The sequence below is a fragment of the Salmo salar genome, chromosome 05 (assembly GCF_965601325.2).
Source record: "Salmo salar chromosome 05, fSalSal1, whole genome shotgun sequence".
NCBI classification, from domain to species: Eukaryota; Metazoa; Chordata; class Actinopteri; order Salmoniformes; family Salmonidae; genus Salmo; species Salmo salar.
The window spans coordinates 39,256,273-39,279,477 of NC_138295.1; the positions used below are offsets into that span (position 1 = coordinate 39,256,273).

Consider the following 23,205-nt stretch of genomic DNA (forward strand, 5'->3'; position numbering starts at 1 on the left):
CCCCCTTTACTTATCCTACGGTTCTGACTTGGTATACAAGGAGAATACTGTAAGGCCGGGCCAGGTTCTGAATTCTGTGCTGTACATTTCAAAAGTGCTGAACAAATAGTTATATTGACTACGCCTGTCCAAGCTCGCTCATTAATGTCTAATTGAAATTACGGATTGCCTCATCCGCTCATCATTCCCTTATGCCATAGTTTGTACAGTACATCTCAATTGTCAGTAGAGATTACATTTGTTTAAGCAAGTCAGCCATATCAGCTATGTTTTTTTAAAAGGCAAAATTAGGCTCAATGAACTGTTTCACTGCCAGACAAGGCTCTGCTGGCAGTCAGGTGTAGCAGTTGTAAGGATTCACACCATGGTGCTGAAAAGAAAGCTCTGCTGTTGGGACAACTTTATGTAGGCCCTAACAGTTTGTGGGCACCTTTTGTCACAATTATAGTGCAATTAATGCACTGTTTAGTGTTGTGTTGTGGCATTGCTGGCATGCATCTAAAAAACATTTTGGGAGTTTGCCCCACCAAGATTTACATGCTAAAATTGCCACTGACTGGAAATAATGTTTTTTAGAAAAGCTGCTAACGAAGCTACACTCCAAAGCACACACTCACTAGCAACAAACATAGCTGGTGCGTAGCAACAGTTTACAAAAGACCCCTGGCTGCAAGAACTGACTCATCGCTCAAAACAAACAAAACCGTCCCAGAAACAAAGAAACACTCAAATCGACAAAGAGAACAAAAAACAGACATGAAAAGCTGCCAACCGACGGCCCCTTGGGGTCCTTGTTTAAAGTGTGGCCCTTCTGTTTCCCTGGCTTCATCCTTTATTCTCATCTTCCTCCTCATTATCACATCTCCCAGAGCCTAAAAATAGAAGCAGATCAATATGGAGAAGTGAGGCTGCTCGCCGCACCGGCGATCTAACAGCAAGCAACATCTCACGTTGGCACACAGCCTCAGCTGGGTGTCCTGTTATAATATAAAAGCTCTCTGAGCACTTGGAAAAGCAGTATGTAAATTCTATCCATCATTATCAAGGCAGCATCTCAGTCACAAATTACCACTGCTGCTGTGGTACCCAGGCTTTGTTCCATTCTGAAAAAACAGCACACTTCCCTACAAAGGGAACTTCAAAGGGTGGGTAGTGGACACTAGGGGCGCATTCCATAGAATGTTGGTAATGGATACAAATATTTAACTACTCCGTCACTGTCCACTCTAACACAAACCCTGGTTGGTTGCTATAGTTACCTGAGGTTCCCTTCTTCCTGGAGCCTGTTTCTGGAGCCTGTTTCTGTAGAGGCGCGTTACCTAGAGGAGGTCAGTACTGGTAGATCAGTACAGTAAATACTATAACTCACTTTATATATTTACAGTACCAGTCAGAATAATAGTGAAGACATCAAAACTATGAAATAACACATATGGAATCATGTAGTAACCAAAAAAGGGTTAAACAAATCAAAATATATTTTATATTTGAGATTCTTCAAAGTATCCACCCTTTGCCTTGATGAAAGGTTTGCACACTCTTGGCATTCTCTCAACCAGCTTCATGAGGTAGTCACCTGGAATACATTTCAATTAACAGGTCTGCCTTGTTAAAAGTTAATTTGTGGAATTTCTTTCCTTCTTAATGTGTTTGAGCCAAGCAGTTGTATTGTGACAAGGTAGGAGTGGTATACAGAAGATAGCCCTATTTGGTAAAAGATCAAGTCCATATTATGGCAAGAACAGCTCAAATAAGCAAAGAGAAATGACAGTCCATCATTACTTTAAGACATGAAGTTTCCTCAAGTGCAGTCGCAAAACCATCAAGCGCTATGATGAAACTGGCTTGCATGAGGACTGCCACAGGAAAGGAAGACCCACAGTTACCTCTGCTGCTGATAAGTTCATTAGAGTTAACTGCACCTCAGAAATTGCAGCCCAAATAAATGCTTCACAGAGTTCAAGTAACAGACACATCTCAACATCAACTGTTCAGAGAAGACTGCGTGAATCAGGCCTTCATGGTCAAATTGCCTGCAAAGAAACCACTACTAAGGGACACCAATAAGAAGAAGAGACTTGCTTGGGCCAAGAAACATTGGCAATAGACATTAGAGTGTTGGAAATATGTCTAAATTTTAGATTTTTGGTTCCAACCGCCGTGTCTTTGTGAGAAGCAGAGTAGGTGAACGGATGAACTCCGCATGTGTGGTTCCCACCGTGAAGCATGGAGGAGGAGGTGTGATGGTGCTTTGCTGGTGATAATGTCAGTTATTTATTTGGAATTCAAGGCACCAGCATGGCTACCACAGCATTCTGCAGGGATATGCCATCCCATCTGGTTTGCACTTAGTGGGACTATCATTTTTTTCCCCCCAACAGGACAATGACCTCCCGAGTGGCACAGTGGTCTAAGGCACAGCATCTCAGTGCTAGAGGTGTCACTACAGACCCTGGTTTGATCCCAGGCTGCATCATAGTCCCATAGGGCGGTGCACAATTGGCCCAGTGTTGTCCGGGTTAGCGGAGGGTTTGGCCATGGTAGGTAGTCATTGTAAAGTAAGAATTTGTTCTGAACTGACTTGCCTGGTTAAATAAAGGTAAAATACACCTCCAGGCTGTGTAATTTGACCAAGAAGCAGAGTGGTGGTGCTGCATCAGATGACCTGGCCTCCACAATCACCCGACCTCAACCCAATTGAGATGGTATGCGTGAAGGAAAAGCAGCCAACAAGTGCTCAGCATATGTGGGAACTCCTTCAAGACTGTTGGAAAAGTATTCCTCATGAAGCTGGTTGAGAGAATGCCAAGAGTGTGCAAAACTGTCATCAAGGCAAAGGATGGCTACTTTGAAGAATCTCAAATGTAAAATATATTTTGATTTGTTTAACACCTTTTTGGTTACTACATGATTTCATTTGTGTTATTTCATAGTTTTGATATATTCAAAACTATGAATAGTAAAAGTAGTAAAAATAAAGGAAAACCCTAGAATGAGTAAGTGTCCCCAAACTTTTGACTGGTATTGTATATATATATAAACAAAAAGGTCATATTTCTGTTATCATAGTCTTATCTTTTTCTTCACCTCCAGTCCTCCCTGACCACTGAATTGCATAATAGGTGACATCAATACGGTGATTGCCTAACATGAGGCTTGATCCTGTCCTATCGTCTTAAATCAGTCACCACCCGACAGGGATAAGGAAAGGATGATAGACTCTCTTACCCTTCTATGAGCTCTTTTGTCTGGACTTAAACACTACTGTGATCTCTACCATGAGCCATTAACTTGATGCCAACTCCAGCATTGCTGTCACGCAAATGGAACCCTCCCTAGCCTTGCTGGGTGTAGACCTAACACCCTGCTGGAGATTAGCACAATGAAAGGGATTGGACTCATACGAAGCAAATTATTCTAAACCTCGGGCTTGAGATTATTACCCAATACATGGAAAAATGTGTATGTGGGTGTGTTTAACAGAGTTTGAATGGAAAGTGCCACAGCAGAAAATACCCTCATCCCCTCTAACTGCATTGCACTAATCTAGTAATCAGGTTAATTTATAACTACCTCAATAGAACTGCTGTTAAGAAATGAATCCCCCTCTCATTCCTTCTTTCTGACTCTCTTTTTCCATCTCTCTCATTCACCCACATTCATTCTCTCTCCCTCTGTCATTCATGTCTCCCTCCATCATCCCTTCCCTCTCGCGTCCTTACCCCTCTCTCTTTAAATATACACACAATCCTCTCTTTCTCTCTCCTTCCTCTCTCCATCCCTTTGTTACCTCTGGCTGTGTGAAAAAGTAATGGTTCCATGGTGAGGGTGGGGAGCTGACAGTCCAGGCTCTCCCTGGAGGCCCTGAGAACCTGGAGCTCAAACTCCAAACACTCCTTACGCTCCTACTAATGGCGAGGGAGCGAGAGAGGAGGAAAGTGAGAGAAAAAAAGAGAGGCCAACCTAAAACAAAATGAATATGAACACTGTCTGTTGAGCATAAGGATTCTACAATGGGACACAGTACACAGTAACACTTCAATTCACTATTGTTTGAGTGGTGAGGTTACTATGGAGTCATGGGAAAGCTGGTCCTTGACCTGAGCATGACCCCGGCTGCAGGCTATTTAGCTCCGCCCTCAGCTGATCCTGTCTCCGAGGTAACTGAGGTAATATGTACATGTAGGTAGAGTTAATAAAGTGACTATGCATAGATGATAATAACAGAGAGTAGCAGCGGTGTAAAAGAGGGGCGGAGGGGGGGGCAATGCAAATAGTCTGGGTAGCCATTTGATTAGATGTTCAGGAGTCTTATGGCTTGGGGGTAGAAGCTGTTTAGAAGCCTCTTGGAACTAGACTTGGCGCTCCGGTACCGCTTGCTGTGCGGTAGCAGAGAGAACAGTCTATGACTAGGGTGGCTGGAGTCTTTGACAATTTTTAGGGCCTTCCTCTAACACCGCCTGGTATAGAGGTCCTGGATGGCAGGAAGCTTTGCCCCAGTGATGTAATGGGCCGTACGCACTATCCTCTGTAGTGCCTTGCGGTCGGAGGCCGAACAGTTGCCATACCAGGCAGTGATGCAAGCAGTCAGGATGCTCTCGATGGTGCAGCTGTAGAACCTTTTGAGGATCTGAGGACTCATGCCAAATCTTTTCAGTCTCCCGAGGGGGAATAGGTTTTTTCGGGCCATCTTCACGACTTCTGTGCATGTGCGGGATCCTCTACTTGTTGCACAGTGTCGTAGAGATCAGGCTAGTCTGACATAAATGGTATTTGTTTAATAAAGTTATATCAAAGCTGAATCAATGTCTGCAAGATCACTTATTGATTCTATATAACATAACCAAATATAATAGCATAGTATAAGGTTACCGTAAGACAGAAAACAACCTAATTTCTTATGAAACTTTAGGATGTTTGTGCAAATGGTCACATTTATGTGCTGTGATTGAAACTAAACACAGGTAGACTATCCGACAGATTGAATTTTAGAGCAGTTGGTGGAAACAATCACTGTCCATAATTCAAAACAACACCGTATAACTCAAGATCTAAATTCAGGTAAAGAAACACATGCGCAGAACGTGATTCGGCTCTTCAGCTCTGGGGAAAACGGATCCAGGCAGGCGGGACGGGACGGGGAGGTTAGCTATGGATCCGCAGCTTCAGCCTTTTTAGAAATGGGCTTTGTCCAAGTCATAAATGTGGTCATGGCAATTAGCGGTCAGTGCTGGTCAGTATGTGTCCGAGCAGCAGCTCCTGCGGCACACTGATGTCCAGAGAGGACAGACCCAACGTACGAGCCAACTCTGCCTCCTCTTCCTCACCCACAGGGCTTCTCTCCATCCCTGGAGCATGCTGCCGGCTGCCTCTGTCCTTCTCAAACTCCTCTGAGCAGAAACACACACAAAGCTTTCAAAATAAACATAGAAAACAGTAAGCATTCTCAACAGCACTTTGAAAAGAGAACACAACTGACTTGAGCCCTCTACAGCCACTTACTGGTGAAACACTGCTATTGCATCAGCTTACAAAAAAAACACTTGCAGAGAACGAAATTGCATATGTACCACCCCTTCGCATGCACACACACAGGAACATACGCACACACACGCAGACACGTACACACATACAGACCTGTGAGGGCCTCCCAAGAGTCCTCCTGACAACAACAACCACCAACAGCAATCATCTTAGAGCACATCTAATTACATAACTACTACACCCTAGAGTCTAGACACTATGTAACACACACACACACACACAAGAGCTCTTCACAATGAGAGTAACATCTCCTCTCCCAAAAAAACGAGTGTGTTTATGTTCGGATGTGTGTGTGTGTGCATCTCTCACCCTGTTGTTGGAACTCTGGGGGCAGTTAACCCTCTCTGAGGTTGCCTCTTCTTTGCCTTTGGCCACCCACCTTTACGTTTCTATGGCAAAAAACAACATCCATAAAAAAACGTTGTTGCAGTAGTCCTGGACTTCCTGACGGGCTGACCCCAGGTGGTGAAGGTAGGAAACAACACCTCCACTTCGCTGATCCTCAACACAGGGGCCCCACAAGGGTGCGTGCTCAGCCCCCTCCTGTACTCCCTGTTCACCCATGACTGCGTTGCCACGCACGCCTCCAACTCAATCACGACACAACAATGACGAGACAGCCTACAGAGAGGAGGTGAGAGCCCTGGGAGAGTGGTGACAGGAAAATAACCTCTCACTCAATGTAGACAAAACAAAGGATCTGATTGTGGAGGGACCACGCCCCTATGGGACCGCGGTGGAGCAGTTGGAAAGCTTCAAGTTCCTCGCCATACACATCACTGACGATCTGAAATGGTCCACCCACACAGACAGTATGATGAAGAAGGCGCAACAGCACCTCTTCAACCTCAGGATGCTGAAGAAATTTGGCTTGGCACCTAAAACCCTCACACACTTTTACAGATGCACAACAGAGAGCATTCTGTCGAGCTGTATCACTGCCTGGTACGGCAACTGCACCACCAGCAACCGTAGGGCTCTTCAGAGGGTGGTGCGGTCTACCCAACGCATCATTGGGGGCAAACTACCTGCCCTCCAGGACACCTACACCACCCGATGTCACAGGAAGATCATCAAGGACAACAACCACCCAAGCCACTGCCTGTTCACCCCACTATCATCCAGAAGGCGAGTCCAGTATAGGTGCATCAATGCTGGGCCCGAGAGACTGAAAAACAGCTTCTATCTCAAGGCAATCAGATTGTTAAATAGCCATCACTAGGCTGCTTCCACCTGGTTACGTATCCGTGCACCTTTGAGGCTGCTGCCCCATATACATAGACTTGAATTGTTGTTTGTATTGTTGTGAAGTGTTAGATATTACTGCACTTTTGGAGCTAGAAACACAAGCATTTCGCTACACCCACAATAACATCTGCTAAACATGTGTATGTGACAAATAAAATTTGACTTGATTTGAATTGCAACAGCTTTTGTAAGTATGATTTACCTGTGTGTATGGAGATGAGTGTTATTGCATTCTCTCCACCTTTGGCTCAATCTGTGTATAAGACTCCAGTGGTTCCTGGTCCTCCTCCAGTAGCAGACAGGGGGCAGGGGGGGGAGACAGGGGAGCTCCACACTGGCATGTAGGGATGACATGTCATTCTCCAGCAGAAGGGGTTGTGGATGTGCTGTTGTGAATATGCAGATTAACAGTTTATGTAGTTCTGTACTTGAGCTGTTTTCTATTGATGTTCTGTATTATGTCATGTTTCATGTTTTGTGTGAACCCCAGGAAGTGTAGCTGCTGCTTTCGCAACAGTTAATGGGGATCCTAATAAAATACCAAACACACACAATATTATTCTCATCATCATTATGATCATGTGACACAGGTTTGAAGATGTTTCTACATGGGCTGCTCTTACCATCTGACTGCAGTTCAATCCCTGCCTCTGAGGTGAACTGACCCAGGTAGGACACACATACAATTCTGAGAAGCAAAAGAAAATAACATGCAGTGCATTAAACGGTTCTCAGAACTGGCACAACTAAACTCCGTATACTGACTGTCAACACATGAATAAATAATCTGCAAAATGAAATAACATCAACACTCGAATGCCTTACGCTGTGTTAAAGCGTGCATTGCAGTAACTGAGATCCACAAATGATTTAAAAAATAAATAAAAAAAGATTGGCACTCACTCCCCGGCCCACCTCTACTGACAGTCCACATTCTGGACGGACAAGGTGACAGGTGCCCCATTGATGAAGGCGACACTTGGAGGTGTTCCCGGAATCACCTGCGAGCCCAGCGCCAGGTGCAATGTCGCGGCGGCCAAGGTGGGCACCGGGACGAGAGCGAACCCATGGTAGAAGATACGAGAGACCTCGGTGATTGTCGCCGGGCTCAGCGTCAGCTCAAGGCTCGGACATTGGCAATTCCCTGCGAACAAGGAGTCAGCCACATGATGAAGTAGCCAGGAAGAGCAATCGAGCATGGAGCTATGTAAACTTCAGTGGAACATTTCCATAGGGAGAATCTCTGGATGTTTTTACAATGTAATTCTTATGGCATGGTGTGACTGACGCATTTACATTTTACGCGTACATGAACGTATGTATAGTTGTATAGTATAGTTGAATAGTATATGTATAGTTCTTATCGATGCATGTAGGCTATGGCACATAAATCATGTTAGGAAAATATATAAAGACGTCATCCAAGCAATCTATTCTCTGCACGACAATATTTCGACGGTATACTGGTGAAGCCTGAAAGAGAAAGCTCGGGAAATGTCGACTTCCTGTATCAGTAGCCAATCATATTAAGAGAATATGAAGGCGTCACTAAAACAATGTCCAATCATAACACATAAACTGGGCGTTTATTATGTTGTGACAGCTGGAAGAGTTCTATCCTCGCAAAAAAGTGGAGTTTGATCACAGCTGCGCTTGTGGCACCGAACTGGAAAAAGTGAAAGGGATGAATGAGAGGAGACCCTGAACAACTTCATCGGGACATTTCTAGTAACTTCTTGTCGACTAGATGAAACACAGATCGAGTCTTTGACTGCAAAGGTGAGAGAATAACGCTGACATGTTTGTTTTGGACTTGCTGTACTGTCCGTAGGAAGAACTGCCGGTTTACTGTCATCACAATTTAGCACTTAATAAAATAATAGTTAGTCATTTTTAAAGCGACAGGCGCGTGTTTCGCATTATATTTTAAACTGGTCACCAACCTTTTTTTTAACTGTCGTCTAAAACAATGAGTGACCTGACTGAGTCCATTTGCTTAGACTTTCCACCGGTCAAATCAAAGTCATTGGCTTGGGGAAATCCCCTGCATTGCAGCAGAGCACGTCATGGTGCCTCCATCTCTTGCATTCCAACCTGTCACCCTGTTCATAATAGTGGTAGTAGCCACTTATTTTGGTATGAGCTTCATGCTGCCTAAAGTCGAATTGGTTTAGGCTCTTCATTTGTTAGTTTGGGATAAAAGAACTTGGACCATATTTGGGGGGGGGGGGGGGGGGGGGGGGCATGTTGTTTGGTCGAGAGACACATTTTAACACATTGTCCAGAAGGGAAGCTATGGGCTCCCTTTGGCAGTGAGAGTTGAGTGATTGGAGCAGAAGAGGATTGTGCCATGCAGCTGTTGTGTCACTGCACCAGGTGTCCTCACTCTCTCTGCCCCCTGGCCGTACTCTACTGTAGCTGTGTCAAGACACGTGTGACCCTCATGCACGGGTTATCTCTCCCATGATTGAATACTGACATGATTATTTTTTTTTTTTTATGATTCTGAAAAGCTCTGTCTATAAAGGTTAAAACTCATTTAGCCAGACAGCGGTAAATTGTTTTATCTTCCTCTGTCTTTCAGGCATGGAACCATCACCCGCCAACACCCCAACCACCCCGAAACCTGCCCCTTCCTCCCTGCCACCCTCCTCTCGTTCCCCACCTTCCCCTAAATCTACCCCGGGCACTAGACCCACTGTTACCCAGCCTAAATCGCCCCCGACCTCTCCGGTCTCACCTTCCAGCCCTTTTTGTCCTGGCCCCCCTCTCTCTCCCCCCGCGTCCTCCCTCTCCAACCCTCCTGCCTCCCCCCTGCGGCAGCCAGTCAGACCTGTCTCCCATGCGGGACGATCCCAGCTCAATGCAGCCAGCAGGGCTACGGATGAGAGGAGAGGGGCTGGTGCTGTTGGAGATACCCCGGGCATGCACCCTACTACCCCTCTACGACAGGCTTCAATAGCTGTGCCAGGTGAGTACAATCAAAGACACACACACATTCACCACAGAGCTCTGGACCCCTGCTAAGTGCTTTGTAACCCAACACAATCGCTCCAACCCTAATACTAAGTACAATCAAGAACATCCCCCTTCACGCACAAAAGTTCACACAACAATAAATAAACCATACCACATCCCTAATCTAACCCCTTTGCTTTGTCTGTTTGCCTATTATGTTAAGGTTTTTGGGGTAGGGCACATGGCTCCTACCCCTATCCTCCTATCCATCTACTTCTCTCCAAGCTATTCTGGTAGTACTGGGAAAAGCCTGAATGGAAAGCTAATTCCTTTCTCAATGCTTGGTATGGCTGCTTCAGGTGTACTGTATCTCTGATACAACACATAAGGTACAGAATTTACCAAGCAGGGTAGACCAAGTTTTCAAATTTTTATGTCATGCGCACAAGTACAGTGAAATTACTTTCTTGCAAGCTCTAAACCCAACAATGCAGTTATTAATATCAATGTAGTACTAAAAATAACATAAGGTAGAACAAAAACAGACAAAAAATAAAAGTAAGAAGAATACGAGAAAGTAAGAAGCGATTTACAGGGTCCGTTCCCATAATGAAATCAATCAAATGTATTTATAAAGCCCTTCTTACATCAGCTGATGCCACAAAGTGCTGTACAGAACCCCAGCATAAATCCCCAAACAGCAAGCAATGCAGGTGTAGAAGCACGGTGGCTAGGAAAAACTCCCTAGAAAGGCCAGAACCTAGGAAGAAAACTAGAGGAACCAAGCTATGAGGAGTGGCCAGTCCTCTTCTGGCTGTGCCGGATGGAGATTATAACACAACATGGCCAAGATGTTCATAGATAACCAGCAGGGTCAAATAATAATAATAACAGTGGTTGTCGAGGGTGCAACAGGTCAGCACCTCAGGAGTAAATGTGAGTTGGCTTTTCATAGCTGATCATTGAGTATCTCTATCGCTCTTGCTGTCTCTAGAGAGTTGAAAACAGCAGGTCTGGGACAGGTAGCACGTCCGGTGATCTGGTCAGGGTTCCATAGCCGCAGGCAGAACAGTTGAAACTGGAGCAGCAGCACGGCCAGGTGGACTGGGGACAGCAAGGAGTCATCAGGCCAGGTAGTCCTGAGGCATGGTCCTAGGGCTCAGGTCCTCCAAGAGGGTGAGAGAATTAGAGCGAGCATACTTAAATTCACACAGGACACCGGATGAGACAGGAGAAATACTCCAGATATAACAGACTGACCCTAGCCCCCCGACACATAAATTACTGCAGCATAAATACTGGAGGCTGAGACAGGAGGGGTCGGGAGACACTATGGCCCCGTCCGGCGATACCCCCGGACAGGGCCAAACAGGCAGGCTATAACCCCACCCACTTTGCCAAAACACACCGCTAGAGGGATAGCTTCAACCGCCAACTTACCATCCTGAGACAAGGCCGAGTATAGCCCACAAAGATCTCCGCCACGGCACAACCCAAGGTGGGGCATCAACCCGGACAGGAAGATCACGTCAGTGACTCAACCCACTCAAGTGACGCACCCCTCCTAGGGACGGCATGGAAGAGCGCCAGTAACTCAGCCCCTGTAATAGGGTTAGAGGCAGAGAATCCCAGTGGAGAGAGGGGAACCGGCCAGGCAGAGACGGCAAGGGCAGTTCGTTGCTCCAGTGCCTTTCCGTTCACCTTCACACTCCTGGGCCAGAGTACACTCAATCATAGGACTTACTGAAGAGATGAGTCTTCAATAAAGACTTAAAGGCTGAGCCCGAGTCGGCGTCTCTCACATGGGTAGGCGGACCATTCCATAAAAATTGAGCTCTATAGGAGAAAGCCCTGCCTCCAGCTGTTTGCTTAGAAATTCTAGGGACAGTAAGGAGGCCTGCGTCTTGTGACCGTAGCGTACGTCTAGGTATGTACGGCAGGACCAAATCGGAAAGATGGGTAGGAGCAAGCCCATGTAATGCTTTGTAGGTTAGCAGTAAAACTTTGAAATCGGCACTTGCCTTAACAGGAAGCCAGTGTAGAGAGGCTAGCACTGGAGTAATATGATCAAATATTTTGGTTTCTGTCAAGATTCTAGCAGCTGTGTTTAGCACTAACTGAAATTTATTTAGTGCTTTATCCGGGTAGCCGGAAAGTAGGGCATTGCAGTAGTCTAACCTAGAAGTGACAAAAGCATGGATTAATTTTTCTGCATCATTTTTGGACAGAAAGTTTCAGATTTTTGCAATGTTACGTAGATGGGGGGGGGGGGGGGAGCTGTCCTTGAAACAGTCTTGATATGTTCGTCAAAAGAGGGATCAGGGTCCAGAGTAACGCCGAGGTCTTATTTTAGTTTTCAGTTTTTATTTGAGACGACTGTACAACCATCAAGATTAATTGTCAGATTCAACAGAAGATCTCTTTGTTTCTTGGGACCTAGAACAAGCATCTCTGTTTTGTCCGAGGTTAAAAGTAGAACATTTGCAGCCATCCACTTCCTTATGTCTGAAACACAGGCTTCCAGGGAGGGCAATTTTGGGGCTTCACCATGTTTCATCGAAATGTACAGCTGTGTCTCATCCGCATAGCAGTGAAAGTTATTATGTTTCCGAATGACATCACCAAGAGGTAAAATATACAGTAAAAACAATAGTGGTCCTAAAACGGAGCCTTGAGGAACACCAACATTTACAGTTGATTTGTCAGAGTAGAAACCATCCACAGAGACAAACTGATATCTTCCCGACAGATAAAATCTAAACCAGGCTAGAACTTGTCCGTGTAGACCAATTTGGGTTTCCAATCTCTCCAAAAGAATGTGGTGATCGACGGTATCAAAAGCAGCACTAGGGTCTAGGAGCACGAGGACAGATGCAGAGCCTCGGTCTGACGGCATTAAAAGGTCATTTACCACCTTCACAAGTGCAGTCTCAGTGCTATGATGGGGTCTAAAACCAGACTGAAGCGTTTCATATACATTGTTTGTCTTCAGGAAGGCAGTGAGTTGCTGCGCAACAGCTTTTTCAAAATGTTTTGAGAGGAATGAGAGAGAGTTTAAAAAAAATATATTTTCTGGGTCAAGGTTTGGCTTTTTCAAGAGGCTTTATTACTGCCACTTTTAGTGAGTTTGGTACACATCCGGTGGATAGAGAGACGTTTATTATGTTCAACATAGGAGGGCCAAGCACAGGAAGCAGCTCTTTCAGTAGTTTAGTTGGAATAGAGTATGCAGCTTGAAGGTTTAGAGGCCATGATTATTTTCATCATTGTGTCAAGAGATATAGTACTAAAACACTTCAGTGTCTCCCTTGATCCTAGGTCCTGGCAGAGTTGCGCAGACTCAGGACAACTGAGCTTTGGAGGAATATGCTGATTTAAAGAGGAGTCTGTAATTTGCTTTCTAATGATCATGATCTTTTCCTCAAAGTTGTTCATGAATTTATCACTGCTGAAGTGAAAGCCATCCTCTCTTCGGGAATGCTGCTTTTTAGTTAGCTTTGCTACAGTATCAAAAATACATTTTGGATTGTTCTAATTTTCCTCAATTAAGTTGGAAAAATAGGATGATCGAGCAGCAGTGAGGGCTCTTCGATACTGCACGGTACTGTCTCTCCATGCTACTCTGAAGACCTCCAGTTATGTGTAGCGCCATTTCCGTTCCAATTATCTGGAAAAAGCTTGCTTCAGAGCTCGGGTATTTTCTGTATACCAGGGAGTTAATTTCTTATGACAAATGTTTTTTTGTTTTTAGGGGTGCGACTGTATCTAGGGTATTGCGCAAGGTTAAATTGAGTTCCTCAGTTAGGTATACCGTATTTACAATGTGCAGGGATACTGGAGTGATAGAGGTAGATATGTACAGGTAAGGTGACTAGGCATCAGGATATATGATAAACAGAGTAGCAGCAGCGTAAAATTAAGATTGTGTGTATGTAGATTCAGTATAAATGTGTGTGCATGCAATGTGTTTGTTGGCGCGTCAGTGTGCGTGAGTGTAGATTCATGGGGGTGAGGAGTAGCTGTTGACTGAGCTAAATAAACAGTTGCTTTAGGGCTGAGTCGCAGGGCTGGGCTATCACTGGCGTGCAAGGAAAGAAACGGGATACGTAGGGCATAGCACATACGGTCGGTTCCCTCTGCTCCTTAGTGACACAACACAGATTTACCACCTCTGCCAGCCACTACATCAAGAGCACTACCTCACTTACACAGGGCTCTACCAATTTACAAATGACAGAAAGGGTTATTACATAGGTATTACAGATGTACAGATACGGTATACCACTTATAGCTTTATATACAGATGGTGGTCCTCATGGGTAGAGTCCTAGAGGGACTGGTGGGTGGGGGTCAGAAAGAATCACTGTTGGTCTGTGTGCTGAAGTGGTCCCTCTGTTTGGGGGGGGTGAACCTGGACAGTTGTTGTGAGAGGTTACCACCTGTCTGCAGGGCGGAACATCCTGTTCATAATGAATAACACTACAGTTCATTAGTAGTATGCTTGTTCCCAAATGCTATGCGGCACATGTTTCTGTGTGTATCAATGCTGCCAGTCACCATGTAATATCCCCTTTGGCAGTAACCTTCCTAAGAAATGAATACATCAATCAGATGACTATTGTCTCTATGTAGAGGAGCCAGAGGAGGAGCTGAGTGTGCAGGAGCTGGAGGAGAGCGCCAAGTCTGGAGACGCCAAAGCCCAGTCTAGGGTGAGTACTAACCCCTCCTAGCCATCTCCCATGGTCCACCCTGGTTTGACCACCATAGCAAACTTGAAAAGTCCTACCATAGAATCAAATATTAAAACTCAGAATTGAATAAGATCTCTGAGTCCTATATATGAGCTACAATGGGTCTTCATGCGTCTGACAAGAATGAGCACATATTTGACATGATATGCTGTATCTGTGTGTAGGTGGGCCGTTACTACTTGGCCCTGGCCGAGGAGAGAGATGAGGAGCTGAACAACTGTACAGCGGTGAGCTGGCTGGTAGAGGCCACCAAACAGGGTCGCAAGGACGCCGTCAAGATGCTACAGCACTGCCTAGCAACCAGGAAAGGTGAGGGGGCGCGGCCTTATCCACTAAACAGGAAGTATATACAGTTGAAGTCGGAAGTTTACATATACTTAGGTTGGCGTCATTAAAACTAGTTTTCCAACCACTCCACACATTTCTTGCTAACAAACTCTAGTTTTGGCAAGTCGTTTAGGACATCTACTTTGTGCATGCACAAGTAATTTTTCCAAAAACTGTTTACAGACAGTTTCACAATTCCAGTGGGTCAGAAGTTTACATACACTAAGTTCACTGTGCCTTTAAACAGCTTGGAAAAAACAGTAAAACGAGTCCTATATCAACATAACCTGAAAGGCCGCTCAGCAAGGAAGAAGCCACTGCTCCAAAACCACCATAAAGAAGACAGACTACGATTTGCAACTGCACAAGGGGACATAGATCGTGCTTTTTGGAGAAATTTCCTCTGGTCTGATGAAAAAAAAAAAAAGAACTGTTTGGCCATAATGACCATCGTTATGTTTGGAGGAAAAAGGGGGAGGCTTGCAAGCCGAAGAACACCATCCAACCATGAAGCACGGGGGTGGCAGCATCATGTTGTGGGGGTGCTTTGCTGCAGGTGCGACTGGTGCACTTCACAAAAGAGATGGCATCATGAGGGAGGAAAATGATGTGGATATATGGAAGCAACATCTCAAGACATCAGTCAGGAAGTTAAAGCTTGGTTGCAAATGGGTCTTCCAAATGGACAATGACCCCAAGCATACTTCCAAAGTTGTTGCAAAATGGCTTAAGGACAACAAATTCAAGGTATTGAAGTGGCCATCACAAAGCTCTGATAGACAATTTGTGGGCAGAACTTAAAAAGCGTGTGCAAGCAAGGAGGCCTACAAAACTGACTCAGTTTCACCAGCTCTGTCAGGAGGAATGGGCCAAAATTCACCCAACTTATTGTGGGAAGCTTGTGGAAGGCTACCCAAAACATTTGACCCAAGTTTAACAATTTAAAGGCAATGCTACCAAATACTAATTGAGTGAATGTACATTTTACATTTTAGTCATTTTGCAGACGCTCTTATCCAGAGCAACTTACAGTAGTGAATGCATACATTTCATTTTAATTTCATGCATTTGTTTTTTTGTTTTGTTTTTTGTACTGGCCCCCCGTGGGAATCGAACCCACAACCCTGGTGTTGCAAACACCATGCTCTACCAACTGAGCCACAGGGATGACCATGTAAACTTCTGACCCACTGTGAATATGATGAAAGAAATAAAAGCTGAAATAAATCATTCTCTCTACTATTATTCTGACATTTCACATTCTTAAAATAAAGTGGTGATCCTAACTGACCTCAGACAGGGCATTTTTACTAGGATTAAATGTCAGGAATTGTGAAAAACTGAGTTTAAATGTATTTGGCTAAGGTGTATTTAAACTTCCGACTTCAACTGTGTATATTTGGAGAGATCCAGAGCAATTCAATAGTCTTTTTTTGAATTGGGACTGAAAAAGTACAGCGTGCCATTAAATGGAGTATGCCGTTTAAATGATATGCACTTATCAGGAGTCAACTGTCATTGGGATTGTGGAACCAGTTGAAGTGATTGTTCGTCTCAGTGCATGGTGTTCATTATGAGGCATCAAGGTTGTGTTTTGTCACCGTTAGGCATCACGTCGGAGAACTTTGAGGAGGTAAAGAAGCTGTGTACGGAGACAAGGTTTGAGAGAGGAGTGAGGAGGGCTGCCCTGGTCATGTACTGGAAGCTCAACCCAGAGAAGAAGAGAAGGGTGGCTGTGTCTGAGCTGCTGGAGAACGTGGAATATGTCAACACAGAACCAGGTATAGGGAACAGTCTCTCTCACACACACACACACACACACTCATACATTACATATATGGCCACACAACAGTCACACAATAATGTAATATTATCCGTTCATGAACACCGAAGAGACCTGAGAGGCCTAGTTGTTATTTAGCTAGTTTCTAAACTGTGTTCCTCTGTAATTCCTCCACCCCAAGGTGACGCTGCCTCCCAGAGCCCCATATCCAGCTCCACGCAGAAACAGAGGAGAGTTCTGGAGAGTCTCGTCACCAGCAAAGGTCAGTGTATGTTAATGTAATATAGAATCAAATGAAAAGGCATTGTAAAAGTGAGTTAAGACTACCTCCCTCTTTCTCTGTGTCTCTGCAGTGAGTTGCTACGACGTGGGTCTGGATGACTTTGTAGATATCACTAAGAAGTACGCTCAGGGCATCCCACCTAGTCCCACTATGGCTGGGGCCGGAGGTGACGATGACGATGATGACGAAGTTGTGAAGAACCCAGATGACTTGCCCCTTCATCAGAAGGTCTCAACCTTTTTCTCTCTCTGGGAATGCGTGTGTTCATGACATCTTCACACATTCACAATTTTATATTAGTTATTATATTGCTGATGGATTTACGCTCTCTCATTCAAATTGCTTTATTGGCATGACAAACATTGAGTAAATATTTCCAAACCATCAATGTTACAACTGCATTTAGTCATATACACATTAGGTACACCCATCTAGTACCGGTTCGGACCCCCCTTTGCCTCCAGAACAGCCTGAATTCTTCAGGGCATGGATTATACAAGGTGTCGGTATCAAGGTACCTAACGTGTGCCAGGAAAACATTCCCCACACCATTACACCACCGCCAACAGCCTGTACCGTTGACACCAGGCAGGATGGGGCCATGGACTCATGCTGCTTACGCCAAATCCTGACTTTGCCATCAGAATGACGCAACAAGAATCAGGATTCGTTGGACCATGCAATGTTTCTCCACTCCGCAATTGTCCAGTGTTGGTGATCGCGTGCCCACTTGAGCCGATTGTTCTTGTTTTAGCTGATAGAAGTGTAACACGGAACCCAAACCGGCTGCGCGGGTGCGCCATCGTGCATAAATGTATTTTTGTCCCCCCACACCAAACGCGATCACGACACGCAGGTTAAAATATCAAAACAAACTCTGAACCAATTACATTAATTTGGGGACAGGTCGAAAAGCATTAAATGTATGGAAATTTAGATAGCTAGCTTGCACATGCTAGATAATTTGTCCTATTTAGCTAGCTTGCTGTTGCTAGCTAATTTGTCCTGGGATATAAACATTGAGTTGTTATTTTACCTGAAATGCACAAGGTCCTCTACTCCGACAATTAATCCACGCATAAAACGGCCAACCAAATCGTTTCTAGTCATCTCTCCTCCTTCTAGGCTTTTTCATCTTTGAACTTATATGGTGATTAGCATCTAAACTTTCATGGTATTACCACGACGACCGGCTAAACAGTAAATCTTTCAATCACCCAAATGGGTATAACCAATGAGGAGATGGCACGTGGGTACCTGCTTCTATAAACCAATGAGGAGATGGGAGAGGCAGGACTTGCAGCGCAATCTGCGTCAGAAATAAGAATTACTTCTATTTTAGCTCTTGGCAACGCAGACGCTCGTTGGCGCTCGCGAGCAGTGTGGGTGCAATAATTGAATAACATGGATTTCAAAATTTATTTTGCAACGCACGCGACGTGTCCGGTCTGTTCAGCATGTAACCCGGTGTGGTCGTCTGCTGCAATAGCCCATCCGTGACAAGGACCGACGAGTTGTGCGTTCCCGAGATGCAGTTCTGCACAACACTGTTGGACTGTGCCGTTATCTGCCTGTTTGTGGCCCGCCTGTTAGCTTGCGCGATTCTTGCCATTCTTTGCACATTCTCTGTAAACCCTAGACACAGTTGTGAGTGAAAAGCCCAGGAGGCCGACCGTTTCTAAGATACTGGCGCTTGGCACCGACGCTCATACCGCGCTCAGTCACTTAGATTACTCGTTTTGCCCATTCTAACGTTCAATCGAACAGTAACTGAATTCCTTGATGCCTGTCTGCCAGCTTTATATAGCAAGCCACGGCCATGTGACTCACTGTCTGTAGGAGCGAACCGTTTTTTTGTTGTGAACTGGGTGGTGTACCTAATAAACTGGCCACTGAGTGAACATTGGAATTATGTGTAATCTCTCTCGCACCCTTTCTCTCCCCCTCCTCTCCTCTCCTAGGTGTTGAAGTTTCCCTTACACGCCCTGTTGGAGATCAAGGAGCACCTGATAGACTGGGCATCCCGGGCGGGCATGCAGTGGCTCAGCGCCCTCATCCCCACTCACCACGTCAATGCCCTCATCTTCTTCTTCATCATCAGCAACCTCACCATCGACTTCTTCATCTTCCTCATCCCCCTACTCGTCTTCTACCTCTCCTTCTTCTCCATGGTCATCTGCACACTGCGCGTCTTCCAGGTAGGATTCACTTCACACACTTCAGAGGAACTGAAAGAGGATAACCGATGTAATTACATTATCCTGTAATAAACTAGCAAGAACACACATTTAGGGACTGCTTACCACCTAACATTTGGTATTTTCTTGGAAAACCGAATTAAAATGGTTAGTACTATGTAACTATAGTTACCATGTTAGTTATTCCATGACAGTTAGCTATAGAATTATGTCTGTTCATTATGTGAGCTGTTGGTGTTGTTCTTCCAGAACTCCAAGGCGTGGGAGAACTTCCGGGCTCTGACAGACCTGTTGTCTCGCTTCGAGCCGGGCCTGGACCTGGAGCAAGCTGAGACTAACTTCGTCTGGACCCACCTGGAGCCCTACCTCTACTTCCTGCTGTCGGTGGTCTTCGTGGTCTTCTCCTTCCCCGTGGCTGACAAGGCCTGGATCCCCTGCTCCGAACTGGCCACTGTGGCTCTGTTCTTCACCGTCACCTCATTCCTCAGCCTCCATGCCTCTGCTGAGCTCTTTGCCCGCCGCGCCCTGCTCACAGAGGTGTTATCGGGGGTCTGTGCCCTTACACAACTATTACCGGAGAGCGTCTGGTTCCTGCGGGTGTTAGGCACAACGTTTGTGACGGTGCCGCTAGGGGAGATGGTGGCTCTGAACGTGGGCGTGCCCTGTCTTCTCTACGGGCACCTTTTCTACCTGCTGTTCCGCATGGCCCAACTGAGGGGCTTCAGGGGCACTTACCTCTGCCTCGTGCCCTACATGGTGTGCTTCGTCTGGTGTGAGTTGTGCCTGGCACTGCTCCACTCCTCCTCCACCATAGGTCTGATTCGGACCTGTGTGGGCTACCTCCTCTTCCTGTTCGCCCTGCCTGTTCTCACCTTGGGCTTGGCGGCCATGTTGCTCTTCCAGGTCCTCCAGTGGTTCATGGCTCTGGAGATCACCAAGATGCTGGTGACTCTGACCGTGTGCGCGGTCCCAGTGGTGTTGCGGTTGTGGACGCGGTTCAGCCTGAACCCACTGGTGGTGGCGAGGTCTCTGTCGCGGAGCAGCATAGTCAAGCTCATCCTGGTGTGGTTGAGTGCTGTGGTGCTGTTCTGCTGGATGTATGTCTACCGCTCCGAGGGCATGAAGGTAATCACAATAACTAGTTCACTACATTATGCTACATTATGCCAAAAGCACTAATTAAAACAAAATACAGGTAATAACCTAATAGAAATTAACCAAATGACAGAACAAGATCAAATTGCAGTCAGCAGAGTACTATTTACAGTATTAAAATGTAACTAAATAAAGGATTCCCTAAATGTATGAAAAGTGTTCAATGGAATACATGAACTGTATAATAAACAACATCAAAATTGAAGTTTAACCAAGTGTCTTGAACAGGTGTATAACTCCACCCTCACGTGGCCGGAGTACAGTAACCTGTGTGGGCCGAAAGCCTGGAAGGAATACAACATGGCCCAAACCCAGATCCTGTGTTCTCACCTGGAGGGCCACCGGGTCACCTGGACAGGACGCTTCAAATATGTCCGCGTCACCGACATCGAGAACGGAGCCCAGTCCATCATTGGCCTACTCCCTGTGTTTGTAGGGGACTGGATGAGATGTCTCTACGGTGAGGCCTATCCACTCTGTGACAACCCCACCGACCCCTCCACCCCCACTGCCCCTCCCCAGCCCCTACCCGCACCCCAGCCCCCTCCAGAAGACCCCTTATGCAAACTGAAAAGGCTGGCGAAGCACGAGTGCCACGTGAAGCGCTTCGACCGCTACAAGTTCGAGGTGACCTTGGGCATGCCCCTGGAGAGGAAGAGTAAGAACGGGACCGTCGTAGAGGACGAAGACGCCACCAAGGACATCGTCCTGAGGGCCAGTAATGAGTTTGGCCCCGTGCTGCTGCACCTGAGCGCTGGGAGCCTGGTTGAGTTCAGTACGGTTCTGGAGGGACGCCTGGGCTCTAAGTGGCCTGTGTTTGAGCTGAAGGCCATTCACTGTCTGACGTGTGCGGACACCCGCGTGCCCAGCGGCAGGCAGTATAAGATAGAACACGACTGGAGGCGCTCGGCCCAGGGGGCTCTGCAGTTTGGGTTCGACTTCTTCTTTAACCCCTTCCTCACTGCACAGCTGGAGCAGGACACTGAGACACAGGTGAGGGGTAGTGGTGGATGAGTGTATCTGAAGAACAGTGGATCAATATAGAGAAGTGAATAAGTGTACACTATGTGGAGTCAATAAGTGTGCACTAGGAGAAGTGACTTCACTAAGGATTGTAAGTAATGCCTTATGTCGACCACTGTTAGGAGTGGCTGAGTGTACACTATGGGGAGGAAGTAAGTACACTGGGAGAACTGAATGTACACACAGTAGTTTTGTCAGTAAGACATGCATTATGTCTACCTACAGTAAGGGCTCTATTCAGTCCGCATCGCAGAAGTTCAGCTTTCCGGCGTGATTGAAATTTAAAGGCAATGTTCCCGCTTTACCGGAGAGTGCATTCACGGTAAACGCCGCATATGTCGGCTCAATCGGAAATTACCTTTAAAATTCTATTGCGGAATCTGTAATGATTCAGCGATGCATATTAAATAGAGCCCAAATCTATGGTTCTGCATGATGTTTTCCACTTTACTGTAGTTCCAGTACTGGGATTGAACTGCTTGTAGTGATGTGGCTGCGTGTTCTTTACACCCTACCGTAGTAAAGCCAGCATAGACACATGGCTGTGTTGTGTGTATTGCTAAACAAGGCGTAAGTGTGTGTTTGTAGTGTATGAGTGTTTTCATAGCTGCTGAGCCAAAGTGTGCGAAGATAATATAATGGAGAATCTAAACTAAACCACTTAATTACAAAGGAGGGAGACAGTTTACACAAAGACTTTACACTGTCATACATGCAACCACACACACAAATACACACGGCCTCAAACTCCTAATTCATAGACAAGTGTTTTTAGTCCGTCAACATTTCAGAGGAAGTGTGTGGGATAATACCAATCAACAATGTGATCACTAAGTTTATTAACATTCTGCGTGCTATTCAACCATATGGGCCTACTGTTTGCACCCTCGCATACTGTAGATAAGGGGTCTCCATTTACATTCAGCTGTGGGCCGATTTTCTTGAGTGGATGGTTTGGGGGTCGGAGCGTAGTTATAAATCATTTGTAGACTGTAAATTGACCGCAAGAAGCCCAACATTTTTTTTTTTTATATATATGACTTTTGTTCTTTTTACAATTTGAGGCCTTATTTCAATTGAATTATTTAGTTACTTGTATTCTACAGTTATTGAATAGTTTTTTTTTTTTGTTATCTTGGAACGTAATTTTCATCATGTCGGAGAAACAAATGGAATTAAACTGTTCCGGTTGTCTCCTTAAATATTATGCTTTTATCATTATTGTGTGTCTTTTTCATACCCTTCTTGTTGTGACACCACACTATTAGTTCACATGTATCGAAGTGCACTTATGTCCAACTTGATCTTTGCTCCTCTTTTACTTGTCTGCCTTGTTGTCCCTCACCCCCCTGTACCTCCCTCCTTCTCCCTGCTGTGCAGGGGTTTGGATCTGTTCTAATCCCACAGTTCGTCTGCAGGCCTCTAATGATGATGTCACTGTTGTAGGTTGTGACGTCACTACTGTAACTAATAAACCAACCATGGAAATCTCTGCTTCCTGGAAGGTTATTGCAATCTCACACTCCTTCTCTTTCACACACGCGCGCGCACACACACACAGAGTCCGTATACCTTAATGAGCATGATCTTGTCGTTTAGTCTGGATCTTTACTCTCTCCAGGGCTATGGACAGCTTGTCCAGCAGAAGAGGTCACACACACACACAAGGTGCTGATTCTGCTTCATTAGTGTATGTAATGACAGTATATTAACACTAGGTGGTTCCCCAGGCTACAGCACAGATTTGTTTTAGTGATATCATGTAATCCTTAGTGATGTATTTCAATTCTATTGAGCCACGTGAAGACTGTTGGATCGACAAAGTACACAGACAGCCGTTAATACTTTAAGCACGATACATGAATGAAAGCCGATTTGAATAGTGATCATTAGAATTGATTTGGCTGCAGTGACAGACGTTTAATAGACACACCA

The 23,205-nt window shown here is 45.5% G+C and overlaps 1 protein-coding gene and 1 long non-coding RNA gene across 2 annotated transcripts; one reads left to right on the top strand and one right to left on the bottom strand.

Moving 5' to 3' along the window:
* Positions 1-4,758: 4,758 nt before the first annotated feature.
* Positions 4,759-8,241, bottom strand: LOC123743106 (uncharacterized). The gene is made up of 5 exons (XR_006769870.2): positions 7,696-8,241; positions 7,416-7,480; positions 6,995-7,178; positions 5,854-5,933; positions 4,759-5,390 (listed from the first exon to the last, which is right to left on the bottom strand). It is a non-coding gene; the product is annotated as an uncharacterized LOC123743106 (long non-coding RNA).
* A 33-nt stretch (positions 8,242-8,274) lies between these two features.
* Positions 8,275-22,758, top strand: LOC106604863 (wolframin). Its single transcript, XM_014199939.3, has 10 exons — positions 8,275-8,571; positions 9,377-9,763; positions 14,383-14,459; positions 14,666-14,810; positions 16,436-16,609; positions 16,793-16,873; positions 16,965-17,122; positions 18,856-19,092; positions 19,342-20,217; positions 20,476-22,758. Exons 2-10 carry the CDS (start codon positions 9,379-9,381, stop codon positions 21,259-21,261), a joined length of 2,919 nt encoding a protein of 972 aa, XP_014055414.1. The 5' UTR covers positions 8,275-8,571; positions 9,377-9,378; the 3' UTR covers positions 21,262-22,758.
* Positions 22,759-23,205: the final 447 nt, after the last annotated feature.